Source organism: Rana temporaria, chromosome 1 (genome assembly GCF_905171775.1).
Source record: "Rana temporaria chromosome 1, aRanTem1.1, whole genome shotgun sequence".
NCBI classification, from domain to species: Eukaryota; Metazoa; Chordata; class Amphibia; order Anura; family Ranidae; genus Rana; species Rana temporaria.
Genome location: NC_053489.1, coordinates 521,299,750 through 521,322,824, shown reverse-complemented (window position 1 = coordinate 521,322,824; position 23,075 = coordinate 521,299,750). Strand labels below are relative to the sequence as shown.

Below are 23,075 nucleotides of genomic sequence, written 5' to 3'. Positions count from 1 at the left end.
TGTGTAAATAGCAATGCGATTAAGTGAAAATAGATTGCTTGAGCAGCTGCGATAAAAACGCAGTTCCAAGTGATCCAAAAAAATATAATAAAATGGTGCACCTTAATAAAATCCTTGTGCTACGAAGGCTAGCGATATCCACTCCAAAGGGGTGAGAAATGACAAAGTAAAATTAAGTGCCAATAATTATAAATAAATAAATAAAGATTAGAAAATATGCTTCATGCTGTTGTCTAGTTCTATGCTTCACACAGTGATCCACTCCAATCTGTGCTCCTATATGGACCAGATGAAGTCAGGTCGACGAAACCGGTCAAACGCCATTCCTACTTTCATCCTCTCTCATTGTTCATAATACGTCTCGTGAAAAATAAACAAGTATGCAACAAAGTATTTATAACTTTCTACAGAATAAGAATCCTGTTTTTTAATATCTCCTAGAGTGTTTGTGAATGAGGTTGCTGGAGTGAAGCTCGAAATGCAGTTTTCCAGTCCTGTACACAGCAGTCATAAGAATGATGATGTAGCAGAACCGTATTCTTCAGAAAAAATGAGCAGAGTGCCTGGAGGATATAAATCACTGAGTCAACCATTCCAGGCATTGACAGTGGACTTCAACAGCCTGCAGGTAATGGCCCCTGATGACTATTATGTTATTTTCTTTAAAGAGATCTGGGACTGAGGGTTTGTTTAGATCTGTACTAGCAAAAGTGTGCCTGCGTGTTGAATCGGGGAGAATATGAAGGTGCACATAGGTGCAGCGAGTGGAGATGTACGTGATTGTACAGTGGCAGCGAGTGCGAGGGTGCAGTGAGTGGGAAAGTGTTTGTAGGTGTAGTGGGCACCGATGCAGTGGCAGCCAATGAGCACCGTGCAGTGATAATGAGTGGTTGTAGTGCTCATTGATGCAATGATGGTGAGTGGGAGTAGTGTTGCAAATGGGCGAAGGGTGCATTGTTGCAGTAGCGGTGAGTTGTTGTAGTGCTTATTGGTGCTGGGGTGGCAAGTGGATGTAGCCTATATCTATGTGGTGGCAGCGAGTATTGAAATGCACATGGGTGCAGTTGCAAGGAGTAGGCACAGTGCATGTTGGTGCAATGCAAGTAACTTGGGGAAGACAGGAGGAGAATTTAGTCCAAGCAGTGTGCAGAGGAATGAAAAGCTGTGTGTGTGGATGGCAGGAGGGAATAGGGTGAAACCTAAGATAGGGGTTGTTAAAAAAAAAAAAAGGGGGGGGGGGGGCAGGCGTAGGAAAAATGAGTCCAGTGTGTGTGCAGAAGAGCTAGATACAGAGGGTTGCTTATGCTTACACTCTGGCAATTGCTGGTGACTTCAGCAGAGAGCTGATGAAGGTGCTGGGGGTCTAGTGGCTCAGGCAGTTTTTGTTTGTACGAAATCGAGACGCCCCTGCAATGCATCCAATAGCTTCAGCAATGCCATGTTTTTCCTATAAATCCTCCGCAGCAGCCGCCATTTCAAGGAGCCAGCACCAGCTTATTGAAGTCTATTTTATTAAAGTTGGTGGTTAGGTTTCTACACAAAGTCCTTCCAAAGGGTTTAACTCTTCCCACATACTCTATGTGAAGCTGGAAAAACGTAAATTTTACTTCCTGGATTATTCTATAGAATTAAATGCTGTTAAATACAAAACCATATAAAGTTTAAAAAACAGACGGAACTCGGGAGTTGTGGCATTGCTCAAAATTGACCTACAGTATTTTTTTTTTTTCTCTTTCTTGTTCATTAAGGGACACAGGAATTCAGGCGGTTGAGTTTACTCATGCCTTCAGGATAATTGGACACTGGCAAACAAAATTGTGGCCAGCCCAGTATAACCCCCTCCTACTTGCACCATGCCCCCATTTTTTTTTTTTTTTTTTTTTTTTATAATGTGTCCTAGGAGACCATGGATGTCCTTCCTAGCCTTTTTTTTTTTCCTATCTGCTCTGCTGAGAAAAGGCCAACTTTATTCAGCTGGAAGCACCTGCACCTAGGGAAGTTGTCCCTGCATCTGTAGGTGTTCCAGAACCTGAGTCACAGGTCGGGAACGTCTGTACTAGCTGTCTAGTTTAAAGGCACAGGGATCCTCCAGTAGAAGCAGTGGATGGTCTGGTGGCTCAGTGGGATCAGTACACCTTGATCTTTGCCCTTTTCCTTCACTGAAACCCCTGCCTTATTTTCTTTACGGGATCAAATTGGAGGTCATTCTAGTGATCCTCATAGCTCTAAACTGGCTTGGGTGGATACAATAATTACCATCATATTTTGCAGTTGCTGGCTTTAACAGCATGGCAGTTGAAGCCCAGATTTCGAGATTGGGCATCTCTAAATTGGTGATTCCCACAATGTTAAAAGGTAGGAAGTCTACTTCCCGCAAGGTCTATCAGTGCACATGGAAGACATTATTTCCTGTGTGAGACAAAGAGGTTAATTTAAAGGCAAATATACTGTGCATGGCAAGTGCATTTGCTCTAGATCTCAGGGGAAACTCTGCTAGTTTCTATCATCCAATCATGTACAAACAAAAATGCTGTTGTGGGTTTTTTTTGTGTTATTTTTTTTTTTTTTCTTGCATGTGATTTAAGTATTCATTTCAAAGTGGAACTTTATCTCATTTACTAAACTTTGGAGCAAGTGCACAGTATATTTTGCACAGCCCCAAAGAACTTTCACCCCAGCAAATTCCCTGTTACAGATGGACCTGGAACAGCTTTTGGCTCTGAGTTCCATCAAAGGTCAGGCCTCTGTGCTTGCAAGGTTATTCAGAGACAGCTGGCTTCCCATTCCTTGGTCAGGACGTTTGTGCAGGATCTCTCTGTATATTCTCCCAAGACTCTATGGGATTTCAGTTTGGGTCTCTGGGCTCAATAACTACCCTTTGAACCAATCGGAGATATCCCGCTGTCCATTCTCTGCACAAGGTTGCATTTCTTGTTGGCATCACCTTGGCTATGCAAGTAATTGAACGTGAACTTTTTATGTATTAAAAACCCTGTTTTTCCACGTACATTAGGATGTTTACAGACATATTTTATGCTCGACATTTAGAGTCCGCAAAAAAAACCCACCTGATTGGAGCTTTCTGGCATAAAAGAACACTAAACTCTTCTGTACAAAAAGGCTGCATATGAGCTTTTTTTTTTTTTTTTCAAGCCCACTGTGCATGGAGCCTAATGATGTTGTAAAGCCTTTGTTTTTCACCTTAATGCATTAAGATGAAAAAACACCTGTACTGCAGCTCCCCTGAAACCCTCTACTTTTTCTTGCCTGAGCCGGTTTCCAACCATTTGGTAAAGATTTGCTCGATGACAAAAAAGACCAGGTTTTAATGGCTGCCAGCTAGTATGCAGGCAGAGGTGCATGGACCTGGATGCACAGGCTCTTCATTGGGGCTGCGCCCCCCGGCCTTCTGTACCTGTCAAACTCGACTGTACGGGGCTCCCTGCATGCAGCTCACCACAAGTACAAAAACATAAACTTATGCTATACGGGGCAGAGTGCCTGTGTGAAAGCGCCCTAAAAGTGCACACACAGGAAAATGCACAATGAGGAGTGACTTACTAAAACTACAGAGTGCTATCGGAACAGTTCCCTCTAGAGTCAGGCATGCCCCCTCTCCCCCATATTGTAAGCATTGGAGGCTGTACTGTTAGCCATTTTTATTTGATCGTACGTCAATATACGAGACCTAAGGATAGGGAACCTAGAAGAAAAGATGGCATACATTCCTAACGACACGATTCTATACTTGGCAGATTCGGGACCCTCTCTAGTTACAGCTCTACGCTCTATAGAATGCATAGGTAGCCACTCAGGTCTTAGAATAAACTGGTCTAAATCCCAAATTCTACCCATCGACCATTTCCCCCGGCCCTCCCTAGAGTGTCCCTAATTAAGTACCTGAGAGTGACGGTTACAAGATCACTTACAGATTACATGCCTCTAAACATTGAACCTTTGTGCAGCCTGATCAAAACCGAAACACAGACATGGGCCAGACTACCTTATGGTGTTATGGGGCGCGTTAGTCTTGTAAAAATGATACTCTTCCCCAAGATATTATACTTGATGTGGCATGCTCCCTTATAGATCACCCTAAACATTTTCAAAACTATAGATTCCATTCTGAATTTGTTCATATGGGGCCACAGTAGACACAAACTATCTTGGATAGTATTAAAGAAACCTCGGAGCTGCAGCCTTCCCAGACTTCCAAGACTGCTACCTTGTCTCCCAACTATCCCACTTTTATTACTTCAACAAAAACGAACTCCTGAGATGCTTATCTTTGCTTTGTGCAAGTCCGGATAAGCCAGCCCATACTCCATTCCAGACTCTACTTGGAGACCTGCCAGCACGAAGACCATCCCAACACAGAGACGACATGTTAACACATCACCTACCTGTATGGAAGACGGCACTACGCAAGCTCAGAGCCCCCCAGATTCACTCCCATACCCTTGTTTGTGGTTTAATACACAGCTACTTGAATTATTCACCATTCCATACCCCGCCACTTGGATAAAACATGGTGTTATGCACCAAATAATGACCCCCACAGGACTTAAAACATTCAAAGCATTAAAAGACGAATTCACCCTCCCTAATCATCTCCTATTTCGATATCTTCAACTTCATCATGCCATACAAACCCAGTTCTCTGCCTCAAACCCCTCTCTAAGCACTCCTTCTATAGTGGAAATGGTACTGGGCACAAAACCATCAAAATTAATCTCCACTCTTTATTTCCCCCTCTCTCGCATCACAGCTCTAGCCAAGACTAGATGGGAGATGGATGGGAGGAGGACTGGGAAGAAATCTTGGAGGGTGTTAAAAAGGTTTCTCCTAAGCTATTAGACCGCCTTGCACAACTATATATTATCTACAGAATATATCTAACTCCCCATAGAGTTGCCCACTTTCAGCCTACATACAATCCAGGGTGCCGTCTATGCGATCAAACCCCCTGTTCTTGCTATCATCTAATCTGGACTCGGTTATCCAAGCGTACTGGACTCAAGTGATCCATTTTCTCCATGATCAAATGGGCTCACCAGTTACTTTAGAGCCAAAATTATGCCTACTCGGACTATTGCCGGATTCAGACATTGTCAAGTCCCTGGCCACTTTAGTGTCCAAAACATTATTTTTGTCTTGAAAGACAGTAACTCGAACATGGATGCAGACTCTACCCCCTGCGTTGCAGAGCTGGAAAAGGGATATTAATGACGCTCTCCCCTGCAAAAAACTGAACTGCACACATAGAGGCTGTCCTCTCAAAATACGAGAAAGTATGGGGTAGATGGTTGATGGATGGGGAAACTTTGCTATTTTCTTCATGTTGCACAATGACTAATTATATAGTCCGCAAGCTCTCTCATGGAGGCGTCTTAGTTTATGCCTGGCATTGGGAACTATGTCAAACGAGCACGATGTATGTACAATGCATATACTTCTCAATAAAGTTGGTTTTTCCAATTAAAAGAAAAAACTGCAGAGTGCAATATTGGGTATAGCTTTGCATAGAAACCAATCCGCTTCCAGATTTTTTATTAAATTTTTTTGTCAAATCTTAATGGAACAAGCTGAAGTTAGAAGCTGATTGGCTCCCATACACCGCTGCATCAGATTCTGAGTGCTCCAGTTTTAATAAATCTCTCTGTGTGTGTGTGTGTGTGTGTGTGTGTGTGTGTGTGTGTTTGTTTTATATATGTATGTGTCAAAATATAACATTTAAGTGTATTTTGAAGGGAATGCATTATCGTAACTACTCTTGTTTTTATATTTTCATAGTCTGATGCTAATGCTTTATGAATTAATTTTTTTACTTTTTTATTTATAAATAATGGTGGGGGACAATTCCAGAGTGCATATTGTTGGGGAACAGGTATTCCATGTACTAAGTAACGTTTTGTGGTTTGGTGCCAGAATTTGGAAAGCATTGCTTCTGGAAAGACCTGCCGAATCCCGGTTCAAATCCATGAACAAGGACAGCTTGATTGTTTTATAACTTGGTTTGTCCTGCATTTGGATGAAGAACACAATCTGTCAACTGGACCCAGTGAAGAAACTTGCTGGGAGCAAACAGTCTTCCCGATTCAGAACCTCCCTGGTAAGTGTTTGTTTTGCAGCCATATATTCCACAGAACCATTCATATACCTTCTCCCAAAGGAAGCTGCAGTCTGCTATTCCTACGTTTCTCATACGGCCACACACTGATTTTGGCTAGAATAGAAGCTTATTAATCCAGGGCTCGACAAATCCCGGTAGCCAGGTCGCCATGGCGACTATAAATAGCCTCCTGGCGACTTGGCTTGGAAGGTGGGCAAAGTCCCCAGCTTGTCCTTGTGTGAGCTGGCGCCATCTGGTGGTGGCCGGTGGTATTACAAGTTAAGCATTACAAGTTGAACAGCAATTCTAATGTCATTTTTCACTATTTTCACTGCCATCTTCTTCCCTCTAATTAGAACCCCCAAACATTTTATATATATATATATATATATATATATATATATATATATATATATATATATATATATACATACATACATACATATACATACACATACACACACACATACACATACACATACACATACACATACACATACACATACACATACACACACACACACACATACACATACACATACACATACACATACACATACACATACACATACACACACACACACACACATACACATACACATACACATACACATACACATACACATACACACATATATATATATATATATTTTTTTTATCCTAACACCCTAGAGAATAAAATGGCGATCGTTGCAATACTTTCTGTCATGCCATATTTGCGCAGCGGTCTTACAAGCACACTTTTTTGGGAAAAAATTACACTTTTTTTAATTAAAAAATAAGACAACAGTAAAGTTATCCCCATTTTTTTTTTTATATTATGAAAGATAATGTTACGCCGAGTAAATTCATACCCAACATTTCACGCTTCAAAATTGCGTCCACTCGTGGAATGCTGACAAACTTTTACCCTTTAAAATCTTCATAGGCGACGTTTAAAAAAATCTACAGGTTGCATGTTTTGAGTTACAGAGGAGGTCTAGGGCTAGAATTATTGCTCTCGCTCTACCAATCGCGGTGATACCTCACATGTGTGGTTTGAACACCGTTTACATATGTGGGCGCTGCTCAGGTATGTGTTCGCTTCTGCGCGCAAGCTCGTCGGGACGGGGTGCGTTTTCTGGCTCCTAGATTCCAAGCAAATTTGTCAAACCCTGTATTAATCCAAGTATATTTTTGGATTGTAGGAGAAAAGTATGACACCTGGTAAACCTACACACCCCATGCACATGGGGGTCCCCAGTGGGAATGACAATTTCTCATCCCATCAAGACCAGAGTACTAGCCACAAAACCCACAAATATTGTTTTCCAATCCTAAAGTAAAATTCTAAGCAAATGCTTTGTATTCTTATGTTGGATGTAGTGGGAAATGATTAGAGCTTCTGTTATTTTTGCTTCACCAGATTGATTTGAAATCCCACTTTCTGCAATTATTAGCGTAACGGATAACACTATTTGGAGATGTATTGCTTTCTGCTAGTGACAACCATAACATTTTTTAATTTTTCTTTCTGTGACCAGGACAAATAAGATGAGAATAAAAATGTGGAAGAGGGTTTGACCTTCCCCAATACAATTAAAATTATGTATGTATATATATTTTATATATATTTATTTGTGCAGGATCAGATCCAGAAAGAAATACATTGGCGCAGCGTATCAGAGATACACTACGCCGCCGTACCTTACCTGGCGCATTTTCGAATCCTCAGCGAGTTCGCGCCGTAAGTTGCGGCGGCGTAGTGTATTTCTGGCGCCGTATTTCAAATTGGGCGGGTTGGGGGCAGGTTTCATTTAAATGAAGCGCGTCCCCGCGCCGAATGAAATGCGCATGTGTCGTTCCTAAATTTCCCGCCGTGCATTGCGCTAAATGACGTCGCAACGACGTCATTTATTGAACTTAGACGTGACTTGCGTCCATCCCTATTCACGGACGACTTGCGCAAAAAAAAGAATTCAAATTTCGACGCGGGAACGACGGCCATACTTTAACATGGCAAGTCTATCTATACGCCGCAAAATGCCAGCTTTAACTATACGCCGGAAAAAGCCGACTAGAGACGACGTAAGAGAAAAAGCTCATTTGCATACCCGACGCGGAAAACGACGCAAACTCCACCCAGCGGACGCCGAAGTGTTGCATTTACGATCCGAAGGCGTACAAAGCCGTACGCCTGTCGGATCGAACCCAGATGCCGTCGTATCTTGGTTTGAGGATTCAAACTAAAGATACGACGCGGGAAATTTGAAAGTACGCCGGCGTATCAGTAGATAAGCTGGCGTACTCTGTCTGTGGATCTGCCCCAAAATGTTTTTTTTTTTTTTTTTGCCAAAATGTAATTTTATAGAATTATACTTCTGTTAATTTCTCTGTTCCTCTTCCTTCCCCCTTCTTCTTTTTTTATATAGCTGATGGCTACTTTGTGAACCCTGGCGATATAGTAGTAGTTGATGTTTCCTGCCCTAACTGCTATTTAAGATTAGACCTCGTCTCCGTTGCTAGAGGTGGAAAATTTGATCATAGCACATCTTCTTGTAACATGCTTTCTGGAAATGAGACTGAGCTGTGTGATGCTTTGGCCAGCCTTCACACTAGCAACCAGGAGAACATTGTGAAAGGGCCGTGCATCCTGGATCCTAATGAGATTGCCATCCTAAACAACACTGCATATCATGAGAGCTTCAAGCTGGCCATCTATAAAGTTATATCTTCCCTGGCACCAGCAGATCATTGGGCCAGCATTGGTGCATCATCACCAGAAGAACATTACTCAAATGCACTTTATGTCCTTGATGTATCTGAAGGATTTTCTATTTTACCCTTAATTGCTGCCCAACTAGGAAAAGTAAAATCATACAGCTCAGTGGAAGAGGAACAACATTGTGTTGCTCTGCAGAAACTGGCGGAGAGGAATGGCCTGGCTAAAGAAAGTTTAGAGTTCTGGCTGAATCAGTTGGATACAGATGATGATGTCCTACGGAGGCCAAGGTCTGATAAGTTATGGAGCATCATTATTTTAGATGTGGTTGAGCCCTGTGGCCTGATCAGACAAGAGGTGATGGAAAAAACAGCAATAGCAAGGTAACCAAACTTTTTTTTTTTTTTACAAAGGGAGGTTTTGGATACTGTATTTATGCTCTACCTGTCACTTTGTTAAAAAAAAAAAAAAAAATGAAAGATTAAGTCAGGCTGGGGCAGTAAACCCATATACCCCCTTTCTACAATTTTTTTTTTTTTTATTGTAGTTAATGTACGAGCAAAAATTATTTTGCGCTTTAGTGTGAAAAAGTGTACACAGAGCAGCAGCCACTGAACATCGGAATATTGGATGCCAGAATCCATATACACATACAATAAATGTGCGTCCACACAAATAAATGTCCACAAGCATCAAGTGGAAAAACATCAGTGATGTGTGAATCTTCTAAAAAAAAAAAAAAAAAAAGTAAAGTCCCAGGAACAAGTGAAAACATTCACTATCCACCGACTCTGTAACTGTATCTTGAAGAGATGCCCAAGACACTCGTGCCCTTTACCACAAATAAGGATGGCCTCTTACCACAGAGACCACCCAGACATGTAATTAACCGATTTCCAGACATTAATCAATGGCAAAAGCAGGACACCAACTTCCAGTTCCAGTGATTCCAAGGATCAGCATGTCAGATCAGGCTGCATCCGCACTCCTAGAGGAGAACAGAGGCCACACCTACTGTAAAACCGCCAAACTGTTTATTTAAAACAATAAGGAGCTCATTAGAGGTAAAAGAAAATACAGCATGTACTGATGCTTCGTCGACATCACAAGTTAAGCCCCGCCCAGCATGTTTTTATACATCACTGATAGTTTTTACTTGATGTTTGTGGACTTTTATTTGTGTGGATGCGCACTCGTGTGTGTGTGTGTGTGTGTGTGTGTATATATATATATATATATATATATATATATATATAGCAATAGAGGAATAAGTTGCGCTGATAAAGTGAAAAATTGAATATTGATATTCAATGTGAATAAGTCCAAAAAATAAAGGTCCACCCAAGTCCTCAAAATTGTAGGGATAAATAACGTGTAAGAAAGATATAAATGCAAATGAAGTCAAACGTGATCAACACCGAGAAGGTATATAGGATGTATGCTTACCAGAAGGCAAGCAATTAAAAGCTTGCGGCTGAACCCCAGCCAGGGCCTTTAACCGGAGCTGTAGTCCAAATCAGAGTTTAGAATCCTTCCAGTAGGTGGAGTGGCATAGAAATTCCAAGAAAAAAAACTCATAGTGATGTACCGAATAAATTATCATGGAATCATATGATAGCACACTAGAAGGAAGAACCACCACCGACAGGGAACACCGTAAAAATTATGCGCTTACCAGACTGATAATATAATTGGCTTGCGGCTGCACCCCAGCCAGGGCCTTTGAGGAACTATCTCCAGTCTTAATGGTAGAGGGCTCCCCCAGTTTCCACGGCACAATGAACCACCGGAAAAAATGAATAGACCCCGACAATAGTGAAGTACCATAGGATGTAGGTTAAATAAATAAAAAAGATACACTTACAAAGGAATCAACGTTTAAAAGGTAAGCCGGCCGGCTTGTACGATCACCCGTCCTCGTGGACTGGAAAGCTGTGCGTCAGAGCGTCTCCTACCCGACGTACGTTTTGTCAGATGTTCATTGTGGTGGTTCATTGTGCTGGGGGAGCTCTCTACCATTAAGACTGGAGATAGTTCCTCAAAGGCCCTGGCTGGGGTGCAGCCGCAAGTCAATTATATTATCAGTCTTAACCGGCGGCTCCCGTGCGCATGCACACGAGTGACATCGTCGTGGCTCTGGCCAGTCACAGCGCCGTAGCCCGCGATACCCAGAAGTAACTCTGGGAGAGATGTCGCTGGCCGACGGAGGATGCGAGGACCGATACGCGGGCTTCGATGTGAGGTAAGTAATTCATAATGAGCTAGTATGCTATGCATACTAGCTCATTATGCCTTTTTGTCTTGTAGGGGTTTTTTTTATACTAGGGTTTACAACTACTTTAATGCATTATGATAAAAAAGAAAAACACCTGTGCTGCAGCTCCCACCAGACCATCTCCTTTTTCTTACCAGAGCCCGATCCAATCCATCGATGTGCATGAGCGCAGTGACTCCAGCCACTGTCGCTCTCATTGGACAGATTGATTGCAGCAGGAGCCAATGGCTATCAAAAGCTGTTACACTGGAGTGAGGGGCGGGGCTGAGTCAGCTGTCTGTGTCAATTGGCGCAGCAGCAGGACTCTGAAACGAGCCCGCACTGGTGCCCCAATGGACGACGGCATTCTGTGGGGTCACCCAATGAAGGGGAGGGGCCTGGAGCATCGGCAGGGGACCCAAGAAGAAGAGGATCAGGGCTGCTCCATGCAAAACCATTGCACAGAGCAGGTAAGTATAGACATGTTTGTAAACGTTAATTAAAAAAATAAATAACAATCACTTTAATTTAGTGATCTCTTTTAATTTTTTTTGCTCGTTTTGGTAAGATACATCGCATAAAGTAACCAGGAAATTTTAATATGCATGCATGATCTTGGTAATTAAGCATTTTTATGCATCAGTCATTTGAAAAAATAAATAAAAAAATTCAGCAGCTGGATTAAATCTGCCTATCTGATCTCCAGTTTGTATCTAGTTGTGTGCAGATCTGATGGCAGACCTCATTTTGAGGAGAACTGACTGAATTTCAGTGCTTTTTATGTACTGCAAGTCTACACTGAACTGGGCAGTTAATTTAGAGAGAGCCATGCTTTATCCCAGTCAGCATGTGGATGATCAATAGTGGTCAGATTGTAGTTACTAACTGCTCTGTGTCCCTTCTGGTGTAACATGAGTAGTGCATTCACATGATGACATTTTGTGTTGTTTAGTATGGGATCAGCACTGATCATATATAACTGAGAATATTGCTTTATTTTTATTGTAGGTGCTTACTTCAGTCCGGAGGAAAGATATTCCCCCAGGCCGTGGTTATATATGGTATGTTGATAGAATCTCACACCTTACTACAGGAGTGTGCTGTCCAAGGCACAGAGCCTACACTCGGGCTCAATATAGCGGCATCCATTAATCATTTTAAGGTTGGTTATTTTGCCTGTTTACTATATTTCATACCTTTTTAATGTGGTGTGTGTTTTTTTTTTTGGTTAAATGCAATGCTGGCTATAGTGCAATATGCCTGCATATTTGCCATATCCATTACAGTTTCATTAGCTTAAAGCAGAGCTTCGCCCACCGCTACAAAAATTAAAAGCCAGCAGCTGCACAATACTGCAGCTGCTGATTTTTAATAATCAAACACTTACCTGTCCTGGAGTCCAGTGATATCGGCACCGCAGCTGATGTTGCCATCAGCTGTCGGGTGCATGCTGCCTCCATTGCGAGTAATGGAACACGGAAGTGAAGCCTTACAGCTTCACACTGGAAACTCTACTGCACATGTGCGAGACTCCGCTTTTCTCTCCTACTGGCCCGGCAGCCGGGGGAGGAGGAGGGAGCCCCAGCCTTGACGTCAATATCCGCGGCTGAGGCTCCCAGAAGTGCATACCTGTGAAAGACCCAAAAAAGGTGCCAAATGTGGCACTGGAGGGGGAAGGACTACAATGAGCGGAAGTTCACATTTGGGTGAAACTCGGCTTTAAAGCAGAGTTCCACCCACTTTTACAAGGTGGTCTTAAACTAAAGACCACATCTCTAGCTGAGCAACCTCCCTCTTCCCCATTGCCTTCTGGGACCTGTGTGTGTCCCAGAAGATGTGGTGGAACTCTGTTTTAAGCACGTCTTCACATTTACAGACAAAGCTTCTTCTTGCTGTTACTTTCTTTATAACTGCCAAAACCTCACTTGAAATTAATAATATGCCTTAAATGAAAGTTTTTATTTTAGATTGTTGTGAAAGATTCACATACATTTTAAAACCACTTGGAAGTGCAGTCGTTTGGGAACATGCAAGGAAAATAAAACGGCATTTTTGCTTGCACATGATTAGATGATAGAAATTAGCAGAGCTTCCCCCTCAGATTTACAGCAACTGAACTTTCAAGTGCATTTGAAGCAGATTCGTAGTACAGAGTGGATTTGCCTTTAGTAAATCAACCCATGTGTGTGCTATATATCCACGTTCTTTGTAAGTAAAAACACCAACACTAATTTTAGTCATAGGGCTAGATTCAGATATCCCAGCGTATTTTTATGCTGGCGTAACGTATCTCAGATACGTTACTCCGCTGTAACTTAGGGCGCAAGTTTCGTATTCATAAAGAACTTGCGCCCTAAGTTACGGCGGCATAGCGTATGAGGTTCGGCGTAAGCCCGCCTAATTCAAATGTGGATGATGTGGGCGTGTTTTATCCAAATTTAGTGTGACCCCTCGTATTTGACGTCTTTTACGAACAGCGCGTTCGTCGTCCTTGAAAGAATCCCAGTGCGCATGATCGAAATTACGCCGCAAATCGTCAATGCTTTAGACGTGAACGTAACTTACGTACAGCCCTATTCGCGAACGACTTGCGCAAACGACGTAAAATTTTCAAAATTTGACGCGGGAACGACGTCCATACTTAACATTGCATATGCCTCATATAGCAGGGGTAACTTTACGCCGGAAAAAGCCTAACGTAAACAGCTTAAAAAATGCGCCGGGCGGACGTACGTTTCTGAATCGGGTGTCTACCTAATTAGCATATTCCTCGCGTAAATCGACGGAAGCGCCACTATCGGCCAGGCGTAAATATGCAACTAAGATACGACGGTGTAAGGCTTACGCCAGTCGGATCTTAGCCTAATTTCGGCGTATCTTGCTTTCTGAATACAGAAAGAAGATATGCCGGCGCAGCTTTGAATTTACGCGGCGTATCAATAGATACGCAGACGTAAATTCTTTCTGAATCTAGCCCATAGACTTTATGTGGACATGTATTGAGAAACAAAGTTTATTTAAATTCTGTTAAAAACATTACAAACCATATTAAAATACTTTCTACTTAGCGGTTCACAACATGTATACATTCAAACACAATTCACATGTAGACTCGTACTCCTGAAGAAGAATTTCCGAAAACATCTCATGTGATAGAATTAAGACCTTGGAACCCACACTCGATCTTTGTATAAAGGTACCAAACAATTCCAGCTAACTGCATTGTTTGGTACCTTTTTACAAAGATCGAGTGTGGGTTCCAAGGTCTTAATTCAATCACATGAGACGTTTTCGGAAATTCTTCTTCAGGAGTACGAGTCTACATGTGAATTGTGTTTGAATGTATACATGTTGTGAACCGCTAAGTAGAAAGTATTTTAATATGGTTTGTAATGTTTTTAACAGAATCATCATGTAAATATTGGAGGTGCATCCTAATCGGCCAAGCTGGAAGCCACTGCCTCTTGTGTAAGGATACCAATATATGACCAAGAACCAACCGATGATCTAACCAGCACAATCTTTAAGATGGGGGGGGGGGGGGCGCTAAGCTAACAGTAAGAGGGACTAAGTAATCTCTCATCATAAATAAGTAGGCAGTAATATCTGGGTATGGTAAACGGATAACAGAGCTCCTGGTCGATGAGAAGAACAGAGCTACATATCCTGCAATGTTCATATCATTCCAAAATATTCTGAAAAGATTGGTTGCTTGAATGCCTTGGGCTTTAACGCTCACAGGCCCAAAACAAGTTAGTAGCCAGTGAGGTTGGGTCTTCTGATCAACATACTTTTCCTAGGTTAGTGACTCAACGAAATGAAGCCAAAGCATCTGAATGAGAGAGAGGCAACAGAAAAGGTTAGCAGTGGCTGTCTGTCTCTCGGCAAAGAAATTATACTTAATTTACTGGTAAATTGTCATTCTGTATAAAAGTACTGTAATATTTCGGATATGCATACCTGCAATCCACCCCACCCAATTTCTTTTGTCTGGTCTATTGTGATCCAGAACTGCACTTGAGTTCTTTATTATTCATTACAGAAAAATTGCAGTGTGCGTTAAGCTGTTCTTGTCTGCAGTACTGAAATTTCGTGTCTCATGATTTTATGCTTTTGAATTCTCATTCTGTAGCCTCAAAACTACAGCCTCGAAGAACTGGTTATGCTGGTCATCCCAGTGCACACACACTTTTATTTCTTTAAGCTCAGATTCATGGTATTTCTGTAACTTTATACTGGAAACCAAAGAGAATTGGCTAGTAGGATGAAAGTGAGAACCATTCAGGGTAGGCTGTGTCCTGTAAGTAAGTTAAATGCATAATGCTCATGTTGCAGCAACCCAGATGCACTGCTTTTGTTGTATTGGAAGACGGGGAGGAGTTGATTGAAGAATCCAAAGTAAAATTATCTAGTTAAAGCATTTGTTAACCCCCCCCCCCCCCCAAAAAAAAGAAGGATCCTGCTCCTTTAAAGCATGTTATGACACCCTGCTTGTCCTGTTATTTGGCCTACTGTAACGCCTGGCTGATCCTGACAGTTTCTCTCCACCCCTCTGTTAACTGACCGCGGTGTATCATGGCTGCTGAACCATGACACTGGTCAGTTTATGTGCCTCTGTCATCAGCAGCCTGCCATCTGCTCTCTCTGCTCAGGTGTCCTCCCCCCCCCCCCCCTCTGTCTGTGAGCCGCCCCTCCCCCCTCCTGCTGCTCTCATAACGCTAACCTGTATACACCATCAGCACTCGCTCCTATTGCAGTGTCCCCCTCTGTGAATGATATATAAATGCTGTTAATACCTAATTTAAGAGCTGAGATTGCGATCACATGACAAGCCAGCTTCCTCTTCCTTCTCCTTGGAAACTGGCCAGTCATGTGATCGCAATCTTTGCTCTTAAATGAGGTATAGGCAGCATTTATTTTTATACACGCACAAAGGAGGATACTAAAATAGGAGGCAGTGCTGATGGTGTAAAAAGGTTAGAGTGACTAAACAACCACTTTAAGCTAAGAATGCTTTCTCAATAAGGGTGAAGAGGTCCACCAGCTTAGGACAGTAGCAAAAAACTGAGGACCAAGAAAGGTAAGGTTAAAGGAAGGACATGCCCTCCAAAGCTGCTTTCTTCTTGCCACTCTTCCATAAAGGACAGATTTGTGGAGTGTACGACTAATCGTTGTACTGTGAACAGATTCTCCTACCTGTGCTGTGAATCTCTGCAACTCCTCCAGAGTTACCATGGGCCTCTTGGCTGCTTCTCTGATTAATGCTCTCCTTGCCCAGCCTGTCCGTTTAGGTGGACGGCCATGTCTTGGTAGGTTTGCAGTTGTGCCATACGCTTTCCATTTTCGGATGATGGATTGAACAGTGCTGGGATGTGTGGGATGTTCAAAGCTTGGGATTTTTTTTATATATATGTATGTATGTATGTATGTATGTATATAACCCAACCCTGCTTTAAACTTCTCCACAACTTAATCCCTGACCTGTCTGGTATGTTCCTTAGCCTTCATGATGCTGTTTGTTCACTAAGGTTCTCTAAACCTCCCGAAGGCTTCACAGAACAGCTGTATTTTATACTGAGATTAAATTACACACAGGTTGACTCTATTTACTAATTAAGTGCATTCTAAAGACAATTGGTTCCACTAGATTGTAGTTGGGGGGGGGGGGGGGTTTATCAGAGTAAAGGCAGCCACACTTTTTTCAGATCTTTTATTTGTAAAAAAATAAATTAAAACCATTTATTTTCTTTCCACTTCACAATTGGACCAACACAAAATGGAACATCTCACATAAAATCTCTTTTTAAAATACATTTACTTTTTTTGTTTGTAACATTACAAAAGTTGGGAAATTTTAAGGGGAATGAATACTTTTTCAAGACACTGTATGTTCCTTGCTAAAGAACATTTATTTGTTATCAAGTTATTATGTGTAAAGCTCCACTTTAACTAGCTGAAGTGAATTACAAATCCATATTACTATGTACAGTTGTGCTCAAAAGTTTGCATACCCTTGGAGAATTGGTAATATTACAGAATTGGTCATTTACAGTGTCTACCATTTTTAAAGAAAACCTAAGCGAGCAAGCAAAACACATTTTATTTCTTATGGGATTCATCCTCCGCAGGACCCTAAGACAAAACATGGCAACACGTAAACAAATGAAATGACCCCTGTTTAAAAGTTTACATGCCCTTGGTTCTTAATACTATGTATTGCCCCCTTTAACAGCAATGACGGTGTAAAGTTTTTTTGTAATATTTGTCTGAGGCCCAGAATTCTTGCAGGTGGTATAGCTGCCCAGTTGTCTTGGCAAAATGCCTCCAGGTCATGCAGTCTTTGGTCGTCTTGCATGAACTGCACATTTGAGATCTCCCCAGAGTGGCTTGGTTATATTAAGGTCAGAAGACTGTGATGGCCACTCCAGTCCTTGTGCTTGGGGTCATTGTTGTGCTGGAAAATTCAAGAACGTCCCATATGCAGTATTTTCTGATAACATGCTGCATTCATCTTGCCATCAATTTTCACAATTTTCTGTACCTTCAGAGCATGCACGCACCCAAAACAGTGAGACCCCACCATGCTTCACAGTAGGGGTGGTATTCTTATCGCTATAGGCCTTGTTGACCCCTCTCTAAACATAATGCTTTATGGTTGTGACCATAAAGCTCGATTTTGTTTTTTTCACTGTAGATTAGTGTGCCAGAAGCTGTGTAGTGATTAGGCACAAAATGTATGTGTGAAACGTGTCTGTGACTGGTTGCTTGTGTCATCACAGTGCTTTAATAAAAGCAATTGGAACCTCTGGATGTACGGCCTTTTATTTTTATTTTTTTAATTTCTTTCCTATTTCCATTTGTGATGTTTCAAGGTGTTGGGCATATTGTAACCTTGCTTTTTGTGTGCCATTGGTGCAGTAAAGGCTTCTTTTTGACAACTCGACCATGTTTGTTTTTGGATTGTCATATTGTGCTCCTTTAAACAATAACACTGTCTTTTTCCAGAGCAGCCATGATTTCTCCTGAGGTTACATGTGGGATTTTCTTTGTATCCCAAACAATTCTTCTGGCAGTTGTGGCTGCAATCTTTCTTGGACAAGCGATTCCTGAATTTTCCACTTAAAGTGGGGGTTCACCCAAAAAACAAAATTTTAACAGATTTAGATTGAGGCTAATTGTGGGAAGCACAATCGGGTGTTTTTTTAAAAATCAATGCAGTACATACCTTTTTAGAGATGGATGTTCCCCGCGACTGGGCATTCCTATTTGATTGACAGGCTTCCGACCGTCGCATACAGCGCGTCACACGTTGCCGAAAGTAGCCGAACGTCGGTGCGCAGGCGCCGTATAGAGCCGCACCGACGTTCGGCTTCTTTCGGCAACGCGTGACGCGCTGTATTGCTGCCGGTCGGAAAGCCTGTCAATCAAATAGGAACGTCCAGTCCCGAAGATCATACCCGGAAGCCGCAGAGAACATCTATCTCTAAAAAGGTATGTACTGCATTGATTTAAAAAAAAAACACCCGATTGTGCTTCCCACAATTAGCCTCAATCTAATGTTAAAATGTTTTTTTCGGGTGAACCCCCGCTTTGTGATTGAACAATACTGACTGGCATATTAAAGGCTTTGCATATCTTTTTTTTTTTTTTTCTCCTTTTCCATCTTTTATAAAGTGCCATGACCTTATTATGCAGATCTTTTGACAGTTCTTTTCTGCTCCCTATGGCTCAGTATCTAGTCTTCTCTGTGCATCCATCTGAGAACTAACAAACTCATTTACCATTTATACATACACACTTCTTGAAATTTAAAAAGCCACAATTGTGGGAAATTTACTTTTTTAATTGCCATGTAAACATGTGTGTCACCTTGTGTCTGTACCAAGGCCAAATATTCCAGGGTATGTAAACTTTTGATCCGGGCCATTTGAGTGATATTTGTTATGATTTAAAAAGGAGCCAAACGGCCATGATACTAAATGGCTTCATGTGAACACTATCCTCAAAGTGGTTGTAAAGGCACAAGGTAAAAAAAACAGTGTAAAGCAGCCCCTTATACTTACCTGGGCCCCCTCTAAATCCAGTGATGTCCAGGAGATTCTTGCCTCTCTGGTGACGCGTACTGATTGGCTTTTGGCAGCAGCAGGAGCTATTAGCGGCTGCTGCTGGCAATCCCAGCCAGTGAGCCAATCAGGAGACTGAGGGGGGGGGGCCTGAGCCCCAGCTCCGTGTCTGAATGGCAAGCCGCTTGCTGTGGAAGCACTTGGCAGGAATCGGGTGCCAACGTGGGACACGAGCAGAGGAGGGTCCAGTGATTTTGCACAGAGCAGGTAAGTAAAAAAAATTGCCTTTTTAGATCACTTTAAATACAATTTTTTGGGCACAATCGGTCATATTTTCAATATCATGCTAACATCCAGGATATGCAAACTTTTAAACACAACTTTATTTTTGCTTTGCATTTTACCATTTGCTTAGAGTTTATCGTTAAGATAGATGTGGTGCTGTATGTGTGGATTGGCACAATTGTATGTTGGTATACCACTGCAGTCTGTGTTTTTAGATATGTCTTCTTTTGCAGGTGCCTGTCCAGGTGTTCTTGAATTTATCCACCCTGCCTTTTGTTCCTCTAAGTGATCCACTAGAACTGCTCAGGCTGGATCTTATGGACCCATGTTCAAACAACTTCAGCTTCGTTAATGAACTAAAGGTGTTGTATTTAAAGGTTACTGCCATTCTTTTATGGCTTTTAGAAATCTTTTATTATAGTACTGATTGTATCCAGCTTGCCTAGAAACCATGAATTAGGTGAAGCTTTTCCTCCAATATACTGTATATAATCTGTTCCTGTGATGAGGTGAGCACTATGTCTTCCAGTGTTTAGAAAGCAAGGCATTCCCTGGTAACACATTTTTTCTGGTTTTAAAGGACCAACTGTGACTTTAAAGTGGTTGTAAACCCAATCCACTCAAAAAAAATAATTATAAATTGCTTACCTTAGATCGAAGCCCCCGCAGCGGTCCTCACCCCCCCCCCCTTCCGGCAGCAACATTAACAGTTTTATTTATTTTTTTTGAGGCGGTGGTCAACCATATCAAAGGCAGCAGAGAGGTCTATGAGTAAAGAATTGTGTCCATTGTTTTTTCCTGTTAGCAGATCGTTTTTTAGTTTTTAGGAGAGCAGTTTCTGTGGAGAGTTGAGGAGGAAATCCAGACTGAAGGGGATCAAAAATTGGCCTGATTGCTAGTGGTTAAAGAAACTGTTGCAAAATATGAACTGTTCAGCTTGGCAACTTATTGCTGTGTATTCATTGAACAAAAATGTACTTTAAGATTAACTCCCATTGGTACTGGTATTTTTTTTTTTTTTTTTTTTTTTTAAGGGGAAAAAAAAAATATCTCCCCTGGGTGATCAATCTACATTGCAACAATTTTAACAAATGTAGCAGAGCCCTGCCTGTTTCTGTTATGAATAAAAAGCTGTTATTTCTCTTGGACACCGATTATGAATGGGGGTGATTTTTTTTATTTTTTCAGCTGATGTACCTACAGTGCTCCAGTGAGGAAAACTGCAAGCTCTGCACTCATAGTAGCACTGAGCCAGCTGCCGGCTAGGCATCTGGGTGGATCCCGACCATATGGTCAGAATCTTTTTGGAGCCTGGACCAGCTTTATGATGTCAGATGCCAGTGGACTTTACCCCTCTGTCGGCTAAAAACGGGTTTACAGAAGAGCAGAACTAAGTGCACTCCTGTAAATTGCAGGAAAAGTATAGCCAAAAGAGCTTTGGCTATACTTCTCCTTAATGCAGCCACCACATCTAATAAGTGTAAGCTTCAATATATTGCATTTTTGTCCTTGGGTTTAGTTCTACTTCACATTTTATAGCCAACAAAGTTATTGCTGCTTATCTAATTTACATGGAGTGTAAACTCATATATGTTTGTCTCGCTGTAGGTCAAAGTTTGTAAATCGGGACAAGTGACAGCCATTCCCTTTTGGTATCATCTCCACCTTGATGAAAACATTAGCTTGGACACCTCCCATGAATCATCACATTGGAAACAAGCTGCCTTTGTCCTGGAGAGCCCTCTCCATGTGGGACAAGCGGAGGAGCTCCTTGGATTGCATTTCCAGAACAGCAACGTCAGCATGACTTTGAAACGGCTTCAGCAGTTGTAGTTGTGTTTGGCATTACTGGGAATTTTAATGGTAGAATGTATATATTTTCACTTTTCAAAACTGTTCTGGAACAATGTGTTTTCTTAGAATGATGCTAACTGTATATTTTAAACAATGGTTTCTAAAAAAAATATATAACCAGTTTGTGTCTTTGTTTAAAGATTTTCTGGTCCGTTTTCCTTCATAACTTGGCTGAACAGCATTTTTTTTTTTTTTTTTTTAGAAGTCGTGGTCAGCTCAGTGTAGATGGAGAAATCTGTTGCACTTTTTCCATCTGACCATAGAAAATCTGCAGATAATCTATAGGTGTATGGCCACACATGGTTCCCAAGCCAGTACCTGGAGCAATGCACAGCAGGCTGACTATTAATCTCAAATGTCTTCACAGGACATACACTTGAGCACATTCATCCTTTTGCTTAAATAACAAAAAAAAAAACTGACAGTTTATAGCTCATATAATAAAAAAAAATTACCGTATTTATCGCGGTATAACGCGTTCCCGCGTATACCGCGCACCCCTAAAGTTGCCCCCGAAATTCCTGTAAAAAAAAAAATGTTATATGATTTCATTACTTACAGTTTTGGTGTCTTCCCAGCGTCCATCGTCCGGTCCGGCATCCGTCTGCGGCCTCGATGGTGTCCTCCCGGCTTCTCCAGCGCGCGCCTTAAGTCGAGTTCCCGCGCTCAGTTCCAACGCCTCCGCCGACATATACCGAGTGCAGTACACTCTGGTACATTCGGCAAGGCTCTGCGTCGATCGCGCTCACTCTGTGACGTTTATGCGTGAGCACGAGCGAAGCCGAGCCTGGCCGAATGTACCCGAGTGTACTGCACTCGGTATATGTCGGCGCAGGATTTCAAACTGAGCGCGGGAAGCGGCTATCGGCGTATATCGCGCACCCACGATTTCCCCCTTATTTTAAGGGGAAAATAGTGCGCGATATACGCCGATAAATACGGTACATTCATCCACTATACAAATACATTTGACCTATCCTGTATGTAAATGATCAGTCCAGGTTTTTAATTTAGCAATCCTGTATTCTCTATTCAAAACTGTTTCTGTAGGCATTCTACTCTCCTAAATCCAAAGCCTATTCTACAAATCTCTGTATTTAAAAAGGCAGAGAAGACTTGTACAATGTATGCGTTTACTAAATAATACAGAATACTTTACTTTTAAGGGTGAAAAATAGTGCTCAGAATATATAATCTTAAATGAAATTCAAATATGTAATTACATTATTATAAATAAAGAGTGATGGCCCGGTAAAAAAAGGGGGGTGGCTATCTGTTTTTTCTAAGTCCCCATTTACCCCTATTACGATAGTGAAGGATAAAGGAGGCAGATATCTTATGGCTGTAGGGCGTTTTCATGACCAGGAGGTCTCATTCATTTCGTATTATGCCCCTAACACTGGCCAGTCTGAATTCTTTAGTTGAATGTTTCGGCCGCTGATGCCTAAGGTACAGGGACAGATAATTTTGGGAGGCGATAGCGATATCCCCTTGGATAGAATTATGGACAAATCTGATTCGGCCAAACCGATCTTAAAACGGCCACAGACTAAAAGTAGTAAGGTAGCACGTTTTATTTCGTCTCCATGGACTGATTGATGCCTGGCGGGAATGCAACCCCATGGTTAGAGACTTTACGCACTTCTTACAAGTCCATCACGCATACTCTCGGATTGACCATCTACTAGTGCGCACTCCTTTACTTTCATATATAAAATCGGTAAAAAGCTCACAATTGCAGGGCTATGGACTAAACCTACTCTCTCCCCATGGAGACTTAATGTGGGCTTGCTAAACGATCCTATC

At 41.8% G+C, this 23,075-nt stretch overlaps 1 protein-coding gene across 2 annotated transcripts in view; it reads left to right on the top strand.

Annotated features, from left to right (window-relative positions):
• Positions 1-21,410, top strand: part of PRMT9 (protein arginine methyltransferase 9) — a 38,783-nt gene extending 17,373 nt beyond the window's left edge. For both annotated transcript variants that reach the window (XM_040331824.1, XM_040331832.1), the window contains 6 exons: positions 442-628; positions 5,929-6,112; positions 8,524-9,196; positions 12,076-12,229; positions 19,649-19,777; positions 21,024-21,410. In XM_040331824.1, the coding sequence (XP_040187758.1) occupies positions 442-628; positions 5,929-6,112; positions 8,524-9,196; positions 12,076-12,229; positions 19,649-19,777; positions 21,024-21,248 (1,552 nt within the window). In that variant the 3' untranslated portion in view covers positions 21,249-21,410. The remainder of the gene's footprint in view (positions 1-441; positions 629-5,928; positions 6,113-8,523; positions 9,197-12,075; positions 12,230-19,648; positions 19,778-21,023) is intronic.
• The last annotated feature ends 1,665 nt before the right edge of the window (positions 21,411-23,075 follow it).